This window comes from Mustela nigripes, chromosome 16 (assembly GCF_022355385.1).
Source record: "Mustela nigripes isolate SB6536 chromosome 16, MUSNIG.SB6536, whole genome shotgun sequence".
NCBI classification, from domain to species: Eukaryota; Metazoa; Chordata; class Mammalia; order Carnivora; family Mustelidae; genus Mustela; species Mustela nigripes.
The window spans coordinates 54721422-54734374 of NC_081572.1; the positions used below are offsets into that span (position 1 = coordinate 54721422).

Below are 12953 nucleotides of genomic sequence, written 5' to 3' on the forward strand. Positions count from 1 at the left end.
TACAGCCTGTATCTCCCAGGAGGAAAGACAAGAAGACTGGCAGAATCCCAGCCTCCTGTCTGCTCCCCTCCTCACTCTCCCCCACCCACTCTCTGTCCTCCTCTGCTGGCTGGAGAGCAATCCCAGACCTCTTCTCTCTACAGGGCAAGACTCTCAAGGAATCTGGGAATCTAGAAGCCCAAGGTTTCACAGAAATAGAATTTGCCTGGAATCTGGAAAGAAATCCTTGGAACTGGGTGTCCATCTCATTTTGAGCTTCTTTGAGCTTCTGATTATCTCTAGAAGAAGCACTTGGGGCTGGGAGGGGGAAGTACAAAAACCAAAACAACGCAAAACACAAAGAACATCTTTGTCCCCATGATAGCAGAACTCTAGAGCTAGAAGGGATTTCTGAGATCAGCTAATCCAACACTTTCATTTTGTAGATGGGAAGCCTAAGTTTCAGGAAGGGGAATCGGGTTAAGGTGCTGTAAATAACTCAGGCACAGGCCGTGGGCCTTGAGCTTGAGCCATAAGAAAAACACAAAGGAACAATATTTCCCTCTTCTGCATGAGGATTGCCATTATCTTGCGCCCCTGGCCAGCAGGCTGTCCCAGGCCTTAGGGACGCCAGCCCCTGCTCTCACACTCCATCTGGGGTCTTGTTGGCTTGTCCGTCTCTAACTGTCAAGCCATCTGCTTCAGTCTGTGTGTTTTCCCCTAGAGGATGGTGGGTCACACTACCATGGTCTAAGGCAAGGACTCGAGTCAGACGGAGGTCAGAGTCGCCTCTACTACAAAGTGAGCAACTTGACCAGGATCACAACCCTTGGTGCCTTTCAAAAGATGTCTCTGGAATCCATCACATGGGTTTGGCTTTGCACCAAGTTCAGTACCTTTGCTGCTTTGAACCAATAGTGACTGTAGGAATGGCAGGGACTCCTGTAGGAGGCGCTTTCACCTGACCGACTGGGCCCAACATGCCTGCAGATTAATTTTGTCTGGTTGTTCCTGGACACACAGACCCTTTCCTGCTGGGGCAGACCTCAGGGGTCTGGCCTCTTCACCAAGCCAAGCTCTCTCCCATCAAGTCCTGCCAAGAGGACCACAGAGCCTCTTCCCCACAGCGGGGCAGGATTCCAGAAGGCAGCCCCTTCCACAGTGGGTCTGTGTAATTGTTTGAAAGGCTTTCCTAATATCAAGCGATGTCAATCTTGTTCTCTTTGGGCAAATGACTTCTATAGGTCTTATTCTTATCTCCCCAAGCAGGCTTTTGTGAGGGTAAGATGATACAAGAGATAGGAAGGGGCCTTGAAAAGAGAAGGCCAATCCAAGTTTAAGGTATTATTTTTTAAGGTAACAAATACACACAATGTAGCTTTTCTTTTTTGATACAGTTATTCAATTGGCAGCTTAGAGAAAACATCAAAGCCAAGGGCGATTTCAGCTATAAATAGCCTGTTGCTATCCCAGAAATGTGGTCTGACTAATCTTAGAGCTGGTGAAATCATAGTTGGTTTGTATTCACTTTCTACTGCTGTGTAAGAAATCACCATAAACAAAGTGGCTTAAAATAACACCCCTTTATTGCCTCCCTCTTTGAGGTCAGAAGTCTAAGTGGCTCCTCTATGGAGGGTCTCATAAGACCAAAATCAAGGTTATCAGTTGGCTGGACTCTTATCTGAACACTCTGGGGAAGCATCTGCCTCCTAACTCACTTAAGTTCTTGGCAGAATTAAGTTCCTACCATTTGTAGGACTGAAGTCCTTGTTGGTTACTGTTGGGCATTGGATGGTTTGGCTCCTGGAGGCCATGCTCCCATCTTTGCATATGGCTCCCTCCGCCTTTAAAATCAGCAAGGGCATGTCAAAGTTTTCTTAGGTTTCAAATCTCTCTGATCTCCCCTTCTGTCCTCCGCCAGGAGAAAGCTCTGCTTTCAAGGTCTTGTATGGTTACCTTGAATAATTTCCCTCTTGCCATAAAACAAAACGTTATCATGGGAATGATACCATGATATTTACGGTTTTCACCTGTACTCAAAGGGGGAGGAGCTCATACAAGGAAAAAGGTCACTGGAGATCACGTTCTTGGAATTCTCCCTACCACACGGCTCAGTAATCTTAACTGTGGAATGAACATGGATGCCAACGATCCCTCCCTGGTGGGGGGGGCCTCTGGTGACATCAGCAGGACTCAGGTCCCTGCTGTTTGTTATTGCTATTGACAACTTGAATGAAGACATAACTGATTATATACAAGATAGGCTGATATTCTAAATAATCTCAACAGTTGAAAAAGATGGGGTTGGGATGCCTGGGTGGCTCAGTTGGTTAAGCAGCTGCCTTCGGCTCAGGTCATGATCCCAGCGTCCTGGGATCGAGTCCCGCATCGGGCTCCTTGCTCAGCAGGGAGCCTGCTTCTCCCTCTGCCTCTGCCTGCCGTTCTGTCTGCCTGTGCTCGCTCTCTTTCCTCTCTCTCTCTCTCTAATAAATAAAAACTTTAAATTAAAAAAAAAAAGAAAAAAAAGAAAAAGATGGGGTTGACCCAACAACGTGAACTTGAACCGATCCATGGCTTTTAAGAGGTGTCAGGCTCAAAATGAGAAACACCATCGACAGAAGACTATCCTCAGCATCAGCCTAAAACAAATCTGTCCGTCCGATAACACTTGAATATTTAAATTTCAAATGCTGTCCTCAACCTAGATGCCCCCGATTCTATGATCTGTTTCTTATGTCATTTGGTTCTGAGCTCCTTTGTCACCCAGTGCTCATCTTTCTCTTTGCCCACACTAGTTGGTAAATGTCGCTCTCAAAACATGGCAGAAAGAGCTGAGAGCATTGGCTGATAAGTGATCTCTTTAGCGAAGACAATAGCACACTGGGGCACCGGGGTGGCTCAGTTGGGTAAGCATCCAACTCTTGATGCAGCTCAAGGCATGACTTCCTGGGTCATGAGACTGAGCCCTGCCCAGGGTTCTGCACTCAATGGGAAGTCCGCTTGAGGATTCTCTCTCCCTCTGCCCCACCCCCCCAAAGGAAATAAATAAATCTTTTTTTTTTTTTAAAGATTTTATTTATTCATTTGAAAGGCAGAGATTACAAGTAGGCAGAGAGGCAGGCAGAGAGAGAGGAGGAAGCAGGCTCCCTGCTGAGTAGAGAGCCCGATGCGGGGCTCGATCTCAGGACTCTGAGACCATGACCTGAGCCGAAGGCAGAGGCTTTAACCCACTGAGCCACCCAGGCGCCCCAGAAATAAATAAATCTTAAAAGAATGACAACATACCTAGTATGAAACCTGAGTTGGTACAACTATGCTTTATGCTGTATGTCTCGAATATAAGTGGACATTCTAGAAGTCACAAAGAAAACTCAAGAGAATCTGAAACAAAATTCTTCAAATTTTTAACAGAGGGCAGTAGATGGGCAGAATAAAAGGTGAATTCATAAAAATCAGTGTTCTGCTATATACGAGTAAAAAGAGGGATAAAGAAAGATATGGTGAAATTGAGCAAAGATTTCTTAGCCACAACACCTAAAGCATGGTGCATGAAAGACAGACAGATTGGCCCTCATCAAAATTAGCAACTTCTGCACTTCAAAGGACGCCATCGAGAAAGAGAAGAGGTCAGCGGGAGACCGGGACAGGATAGTTACGAACACGTGTGCAATATAACAAGAAGGTTCAAAGAATTCTTCCAATTCAAGGAGAGGACAAAGAGGTCAATCAAACAGTAGGCAAAAGATTTGAATGGGATCATGCCAAGGAAGATCTCCAATTGGTTAATGAGACCATAAAAAGGTGCTCAACATCTTTATTAGGGAAATGTCAGTGAAAACTCTGACGAGGTACTACTTCAATGGATACTACTCAACGGTTGTAATAAACAAGAGAGAGAACAACCAAGTTGTCCAGGCTGTAGAGAAAGGACACTTATGCTCCGCTACTCGTGGGGGCGTGAGAGGATTCCACCACCTTGGAAAATAGCTTGGTGGCTTCCCACAAAGTTAAACATGAAACAGGGATACCACCCAGCAAGTCCCCTCCTGGGTCTGTGCCCAAGAGAAATGAAAACTTACGCCGACACACAGACTTGTTCACGGCAGCATGATTGTTAATAGCCCCAAACCAGAAAGAACCTCAGTGTCCATCAGCTGGTGCCTGGATAGACAAAGTGTGTCCTGTCTATAAAATGGGATGTTATTCAGAAATAAAAAGTAAAAGATTACAGACACATGCTCTATCACGGACGAAGCCCCGGGACTATGCGTAAATTGAAAGAAGCTGGAAACGAGGGGCCGCACATCGTATCGCTCCATTTCTAAGAAATGTCTGGAATAAGACAAGTTTAGAGAGACAGAAAGTGGGTTTTCTGGGGCTGGGGACAGGAATGGGCACATACATGGGCATCAGGAATCTTATGGAGGAGGATAAAAAATGCCGTAAAATTGATTTATGGTGATGCTTACACCACTTGGTAAAGTTTCTAAAAACCATTCAGGGGCGTACTTGGAAAGGGTAAAACTTTTTGATGCATGAAAAAAACCTCGATCAAGTTGTTTAAAAACATATATTGTGGAAAAAACTACCTTATATAGCAACAGCATTTTTAAGAACACCTAGTGATAATATGAATACTCAAAACCCATATAACAATACTTAGACGCTTTTCTGATGTAACTGCAAGATATTCAAACATAGTTCAAGATAGGGAGCAACATAAAAATATCACATGTTTTAAAAATGGTTCTTCCTTCCAAATTAACTGGAAGATATTAAGGCTTGCTGACCAGAACCCTAACCATTTATATTCTGTAACTTGAAAAAATGAGTCAAGTTCAGGGGTGGCTGGGTGGCTCAGTAGTTAAGCATCTGCCTTTGGGTCAGGTCATGATCCCAGGGTCCTGGGATTGAGCCCCCCGTCAGGCTCCCTGCTTGGCAGGAAGCCTGCTTCTCCCTCTCCCACTGCCCCTGCTTGTGTTCCCTCTTTCAGTATGTCTTTCTCTGTCAAATAAATAAATAAAATCTTTAAGAAAAAAAAAATGATTCAAGTTCATTTGAAAAGAAATAGAAGAGCAAAGAAAAATTTATATATATATATATATATATATATATATATATATATATAATACATATATAAAAGATAATGTGGGGGCGCCTGGGTGGCTTAGTGGGCTAAAGCCTTTGCCTTCAGCTCAGGTCATGATCTCAGGGATTGAGCCCCACATCGGGCTCTCTGCTCAGTGGGGAGCCTGCTTCCCCCTCTCTCTCTGCCTGCCTCTCTGCCTGCTTGTGATCTCTCTATCAAATAAAAATAAAATAAAATAAAATAAAAAATAAAAGATGATGTGGGACCTTAACTATATAAATAGAACTCAGGACAAAGGCACAGTCTTTAAATAATATGGCACAGTGCTGGGCATGAAGATGAGACAGAACAGACATTTTGAGACAGTGTGGTAACTCAGAATTTTGGAACTTGTAGAGCGAACATCATAAATGGGTGAGGGAAATGGCATATTACTCACTAAAAAATGTGCCCATCAGTTACTTAGAAACCAAAGAAATAAAGTATTCCCTGCCATCGTTTCTGTGGGTGTTTTTTGCTCAGGATCGCACACATATGGTAAAAGCCCTCTGTCTACATGGCCTTCAATCAAAGTATCTCCCACCTTCCCAGGCATGGGCACAAGGCTAGGGCTGGGCAAAATGATTGAGCTCACTGGCTCCAGTAATGGATGCAGAGATCGACACGGGATCTAAATGGGACACATCAGGGTCCCCTGAAGGAGTTCTCAGCACCATAGGTCCCTATGGTGCTGAGAAAGACAGGGAAGGGATCCCTCTTCTTCCTGGACCAGGAATCCCAAAGTCATGGGCATGGAGACCACCCTTGCTACTATCCAAAGAAAACCCATGCAAGAAAGAAGACAACGCTCAGAAGGAAACAAGAGCCATGATAGGAGAGTGTCCCATTGCTGAGAGTTCCTTTCTGGGCCCGGAGCTTCTACACGGAACAAGCTAGACTCAAACAGGTCCTCCCTCTGTTTATGTTAGTTTAGGCTTGGCTACTATCACTCATAACCAAAAATGTTTTGGTAAGAACACTCATCTAACTCAATGGTCAAAAAGTTTACCAAAGACACTGAAAAGTGGAGAAATAAAATAAATCACAATAAAATATAGTGAATATTGGGATGCCTGAGTGGCTCAGTGGGTTAAGGCCTCTGCCTTCGGCTTAGGTCAGGATCCTAGGATCGAGCCCCAGGTTGGGCTCCTTGCTCAGTGTGGAGCCTGCTTTTCCTCTGCTTCTGCCTGCCCCTCTGCCTGTGTGTGCTCTCTCTCTCATAAATAAATAAGTAAAATCTTTAAAATATATAATGAATATTAAGTTGATCTTGAAATGGCAGGGGCTTTCTAAACATAAAAGTAATAAAAAGGGCAATGACAGTTATAAATAATTCACAGGAAAGGAAAATCTCATAGTCATAAACACATAGAAATGCTCAAGCCTGTGAGTAATTAAGGACATCCAAATCCAACTGAGATACTATACTGATGTACAAAATTAACAATACTTTAAAAAGTAACACTGAATGCTGGTGAGGATGTTGAGAGGTGAACATTCTCATAAACGGCCAGTGAGAGTGGTAATGATACTTGTTTCAAGAATAATTTTAAAGTATGTGTCATCTAATTATTCTGCGTCCTGGAATCTCTCTTCGAGAAATAATGAGAAATATCATTAAAAAAAAGTATAAGGAAGTTCATGGCAGATTCATTTTTAATAGAAAAGGCTTAGGTGTGACTCAAACATTTCATACTATGGGTGTGTTACAGAAATGATGGGACGCTTGTGAAGAGAAGGTAAATCAGTTCTTAGAGTGTTTCAGAAGAATGTTTCGAGAACACACAGATGATACAAGGTTATGTTTAAAAAAAAAAAAAAAAAAAGGCAGGGACGCCTGGGCGGCTCAGTGGGTTAAGCCGCTGCCTTTGGCTGAGGGTCCTGGGATCAAGCCCCGCATCAGGCTCCCTGCTCACAGGAGCCTGCTTCTCTCTCTGCCTCTGCCTGCCCCTTTGCCTGCTTGTGCTCTCTCTCTCTCTCCAACAAATAAATTAAAAAAAAAAAAAAGCAATCTACCATTTTTTTACATAAAGCATATGATGGCAATTGCTATTTGTCAAAATCTCCAGGCAGAAGTTAACAGACTAGATATTAACAATGGTTATCTCTGCACGACTTTACATCTTGGCTTGCAGAGCACTAAGTTTTCTGATAAAAACTGCGATAGAAACTTGGAAAGCGCAGGACTTTTGCTAGCTGTGCCCTTCCTCGGCCAATCACCTTCAAAGACTCTTGGGTCAATTATATCTCACCTGCTTGCAGTAGTTCCTGAGAAATTAGAAGGTACTCTAACTCGATAAGCACTTGATTAAAACAGTACTTAGCACAGCGCAGGGCAGAAAGGGGCGGCTGGGTGTGAAGGTGACGGGAGGGGAGTTATGGGGGCGGGGAGGGGGGGAAGGAGGTCATCCAAAGGTTGAGAAACAACTTATGTGAATTGCTTTTGTTCAGCCTGAAAAATCATTTCCATTTATTTCTTCAGCTTAGTGCTGGGCCCGAGCCCCCGGATGGTGGTGAAGCCACTGCACTCACTTACATATTCAGGTCCCATCCGGGCAGTGGGAAATTCCAAAGAAATAGGCATAATCAGTCGGATGTACTGTAATGCGGGGATGCTTTTAATGAATGTGCAAAGGTTGTATGGATCAATTGTCCATTTGATTAATTCCTCCGGCAGGAGAGAATTAAATGTACTTAGGCTACACACCAGCAAAGGGTGAACGCTCTTTAAAATGTGATTCTCTGTGCTAAGGCCATTTTCTTTTTCTTTTCTTCTTTTTTTTCTGGGCAAAACATTTCTTGAGCTAATAATGGAAGTCAATGAGAAAATAGAATTTTACATATAAATATTCACGACGTACCATTTTGTCAGAAAAGCAAGTAAGGTGCAAAACGAGGTCAAGGTCTATATAGTATTCACCATTATTTGCAGGAAATGTTCCTTTCTAGTTCTTATTTGCATTGTTCCATAGAAGGGGTGATAAATTCCTGTTTTAGAGATAATTCCTTGTCAAAGCTTTACCCTCTCCCTCTCTCGAAGGCGTTTGGCTTTAGAGTACTACAGGCTTCTAAACTCAAACAAGGCAATTATCTTCTCCGACCCTTGGGCGGGTGTGAAGGCTCAGGGAAACGGAAAGTCTTGCACTTTGATCACTTGGACTGATAACGTCTGATCTGTCTGCAGAAAGGAAGAAGATACGTTCTGACAGGTATAAGGAAGCTAAGACACATACTCAAGTCTCAGAAATCGTTTCACTGAATTTGCTAAAGGAGTGAATTTCTTGAATGCCTATCAGGTGCCCCACGTGGTGTTGGGTCCCACATGGCAGAGCAGCGAGTAGATCAAGGTCAATGTCACCACGTAACATACAGTCTAGGGCAAGAGATAGACATTAATTGAATGGTTCAAATATAAAATGGCTTCATCATTCTGTTGCAAGTGATGTAAATTCCCCAACTATTAGCTTCTCCTCCAAGGCTGGCAGAAAAACTCACTGCCAAAGAGGATCCTGGGCCAGATTTCCTTCCTGCTTAGGGCTGGTGTCTTACGGAGAGTCACTATTAAGACAAAGACACATGAGAGGGTCCACTCTGAATGAAGTGTGAGGGGGGAAAACCTTTCCTTTGAGCCACAGCAAATGAGTGCCTTGAAGGGACTGATCCCGAGTGAAGGCCAAGTACAACCCTAAGATGGCCAACCCCCCCAAGACCTGCTGTTGCCAACACTGTCCCAGCTGCAGAGAAATTCGTGTCTCTTTCGGAACAGATGTCTCTCTGCCTTTTGTCCTAAGCTGGGGCCTGGAGGACTTGCTGGTCCCCAGCTCAGAGCAGAAGACAGAGTAGCTGTTCCTCCTTCTTTGGGAGCCAAGGCACGAGTCCTCCGCCTGTCTCCTGAGTCCACCTCTTTTTTGATCCTGTCTATTCCCACAGTCTGGGTCTTCAATACTCAACCACCAATCATTCATTCGACATACTAATTTCAAGGTCTGCTAGGTGCTGGTGACACAGCAATGGACAAGACAGACAAAGCTCCTTGATGGGAAAGAGCTTCCATTCCAAAGGGAAATATAGCCAACAAACAAGCAAGCAAGGTGTTTGCAGAATGTGGGAGATGTTAGGAAGAAGGTAAACACTGGGAACCATCTTGGTTATTGCTGTTTGTGTGTGAGGAGGCAGAGTGAGGCGGGATTTTAGTAAGAGAGGTTGTGGAAGTTCTCCTCAGGTCTGAGGACAGAATGAAAGGATGAGAAGGTGACTATGGAACAGTGAGCATGTGAAAGACATTCCTGGACAAGGGACCCCCCCCCCATGTATAAAAGGTTCTAATTTAAGGGGATCAAGGAACAGAAAGGAGGCCAGTGGGGCTGGAGTGCAGGGACTGAGGTGTCGGGGCATCAGACAGGAATTGTTAGGTCCCATAGGGAATTCAGATTTTAAGTGCAGTGGGGAGTGACCAGAGACAATGATGTGGCCTCTGTGGGCTCCTAACCCCCCCAAAAAACATGGCATCTAAGAGTAAACATGGAAAGGTTTGAGGGGGACTCTGGGTAGAAGATCTTTCCAGACTGGGTAGGAAGATGAATTAAAGAAATGTACAGCATGGGGGCAGAGAGGAGAGATGAACCATGAGGTCTGGTTCTCTGGACGATGTTGGGATATTCCCACATCCCATTTCGTCCCATGAGTACCGTGATCACGATTCCACTCAGCGTATCTTGGAAACACAACTGAGGATCTGACCAGAAGGCAGGTGGCAGGAGAAAATTAAATAAAAGATGGCACTGATTCTGTGTGGCCATTCTAACCTTCACAGATGATGACAATGTCTTCACCAACCGCAAGTCACTTACTTAGAGCAAGCCAGCCATTCAGGTACGTGACTCAGTTTGGAGAAGAAGGGATTTAGCACTCAATGGAAATAGAAGGGAAAAGGCCATGCACTCTTAGTAGACTTTACAGAAATCTCAACAGAGTTACAGTAGCCCATCCTCACTCTCCTTTGCCCAGGCTGTGCTATCAGATAAATCTTCCTAAAAGTAAAGTTTTCATTGTTTTGCTCCTCTTATGAAGAATCTCCAATAATTGATCACTACTTACTGGGTAAAGAAGGTATGATTCATACCTTCTAGTCAGGATTCTGACCCATCTTACCAGGCTTATGACCAACCATATCCCCCCAAGTCAAGAGTCTACCCCCTCTTCCAGGAACAGGTCTTGGATTTTCCCATTTCCATGCCTTTGCACACAAAATTCCATTTTCCAGACTGCTTATCGGTCGTTCTTCAGCTTCTGGAGATCCTAGACCACTTTCACAAGTAATGGATGCCGTAGACTCTCTCACCAGAAATAGTGACAACGCACACTCAGATTTCTGTACAATTGCATGGACCCCGTGGCAGTCATTCTAACCTACCACGAAGCTGTTGGAGTCCTATACTTCCTCCCAGGTCCAGATCGGACGCCACCCATTCCCTGGTGCGTTCCCTGTCCTCTTCTTCCTGTGGTGGGCAGGATCTCCAGTGCTCGGAGGGCCTATGGCTAAGTCACTTGCTTGGAAATTGGTGGCAAATGGCTGTGAGCCCTATCTTACCCTCTGGTCCTGCATGCGTTCCCCTTGGGCTATGTATATTTTTATCTGTGTAGGTCTTATTTCCCTCACTGGAATAGGAGTTTGAGGACAGGAAATGTTTTAGTCACCTTTGTATGCCCAGTGACTACTTCGGGGACTGGTGTGAATTCATTCATTGAATGAATATGAATGAATTAATTCATTCATTCATGAATTAATATGAATGTCAGAGGCTACAGTTCTCCAAAAATTATAAGCTCCTTCATGGCAGGGAGTCCCTGGTTCTAATCGGATTCCCAGCGTGAGAGGTGCTCAAGAAATGTGCCAGACGATTGGTAAGAAAATAGGAATGGGGCACCTAGGTGGCTCAGTCAGTTAAGTGACTGCCTTCAGCTCAGGTCATGATCTCAGGGTCCTGGGTTCGAGTCCCGCATCAGACTCCCTATTCAGCAGGGAGTCTGCTTCTCTCTCTCCCTCTGTCCCTTCCCCAACTTGTGCTCTCTCTCATTCGAATAAATAAGAAAAAAAAAAAAGAGAGAGAGAACAGTAATAAAAGATCATCTACTGAGCACTTATGATATTCTGAACTCCTTACAGCATTACTGTCTTTTGTCCTTACAAACCTCATGTGAGGTGTGTGTTCCTAACTCCGTTCCACAGAGAAGAGAACCAAGAACAAGAATTAGGTCAAGCTTTTCAAGGTCAAGTAGCTGATATGTGTTAGACCTGGTGTGAGGATTCAGGTGTGTGTGACTCCCTAGTAATTCCTCAAGACTAATCACAGCTCCCTGATTTGCTCGGGAGTTCGTTCTGAGAAGGCCCCTGCCCTACAGCTTTCCAGTTTGATTTTTACGTGTGTTGTGTGGTGGGGCCAAAACCCTCCACTTCTGCGGACAAGTAGCAAGTGATGGTTGACCACAGCTGGCCTGAGGCAGACCACAGTCGGGTTCCCGGTGGGGGCGTTGATGCCTGTGCTCACCTGTCCGTCAGAGGTGTGATCACCAGGCGAGGCGTATTTCCCAGGTACTCATAGGAATAGAGAAACTGTGCATCACAGATGTTGGCAAAACAGTGTTTGGCCTCATCGTCCCAACGATGCCGCAGCTGGGACAGCCAGAGGAAGGCCTGAGCACTGTCCACCTGTAGAGAGGGTGCAGAGTACTGGGGGTGAGTCACTGCCCAGCAGGCAGCACAGGACCTGCAGGCCACAGGAGATGCAAGAGGAGCCCACCAGGGCACAGAGACAACGAGCTGCTCTGATGCTGGGGATAGCCACCACGACCCTCTCCCAGTTCTCTGGCTGCCACAGAATCTGCAACACCCATGTTTGAGCTGTATGTGAGCTTCTCCCTTATGCCACTGTTCATGGCATAACTACCCACCAAGGTAGTTATGGTTGCAGGTCTGGGACTCACCTTCTGAGCAATCATCTTGGCCACCACATCCCGGGCGTGCACGTCAATGGTGCATATGGTCATGATCTTCTGCCGGTCCCCTTTTGAGAGCTGGCCAACGAGCATGGTGATGAGGGTTTTGAGCTGGGCCACTTGCTTCTTGTAATAGTCCTTCATGGCGTTCTCATAGCCTTCCTCCAGCCTGGCAAACGCAATGCCCACCTCTGTGGTCCACCAGATCTGAGTGCAGGTCAGGGCCACCTGTGGCATGAGAAGCCACTTAGGAAAGCCATCGCCAGGACTGTCTCCCAAACCAGCCCACTCATGCACCCCCAGTGAGAGCCAGAATGGAATCACATGGGTGACGTAAGCCCTTCCCCACCCTCTTCCACTGCATCTTTGCCATATTGTCAAAGAGTTTGGAAAGATGGCACTAGACCTATGAAGGGAAACCGCACCAAAGGATTGGACAATGTGTCCAGAAGACACTCATTAGTAGTGTTCAGAGGTCTACTGTCTGACAGCCATTAGAGGATTGGATACCAAACATTTCGAGGGAAGCTTGTGGGAATGATGATGTATGAGGTCAGAACCGACTGAATTAACCTTGACTAAGCAAGCCACTTGTCTCCATCTCCTTGGAGATGGGAAGTGGTTCCAAATGGGGAAAGCGCAGTCTACTCTTGGGGGAAAAAAAAAAATGTTTTGTTTGGTTGAAAACAACCAGAGTCATTCTGGTCAATGTCAGTGGCTTTTAGAAATTGCTACACTGATCTTTCCATTTCTACAGCCCAGGTGAAGCATCTTTCCTGCTCTCAGGAGGTTAACAATATGCTGACTGACCATCTCAAGAGCACTCAGACTTTGTTCCGCTCTTCTTGAA

At 45.2% G+C, this 12953-nt stretch overlaps 1 protein-coding gene across 1 annotated transcript in view; it reads right to left on the reverse strand.

Moving 5' to 3' along the window:
• DNAH9 (dynein axonemal heavy chain 9) overlaps nucleotides 1-12953 on the reverse strand; it is a 314812-nt gene that overhangs the window by 210402 nt on the left and 91457 nt on the right. Inside the window, exons 25-26 of the mRNA XM_059380821.1 lie at nucleotides 12092-12331; nucleotides 11656-11816 (exon numbers count right to left, since the gene is read on the reverse strand). Of these exons, the coding sequence (XP_059236804.1) occupies nucleotides 11656-11816; nucleotides 12092-12331 (401 nt within the window). The remainder of the gene's footprint in view (nucleotides 1-11655; nucleotides 11817-12091; nucleotides 12332-12953) is intronic.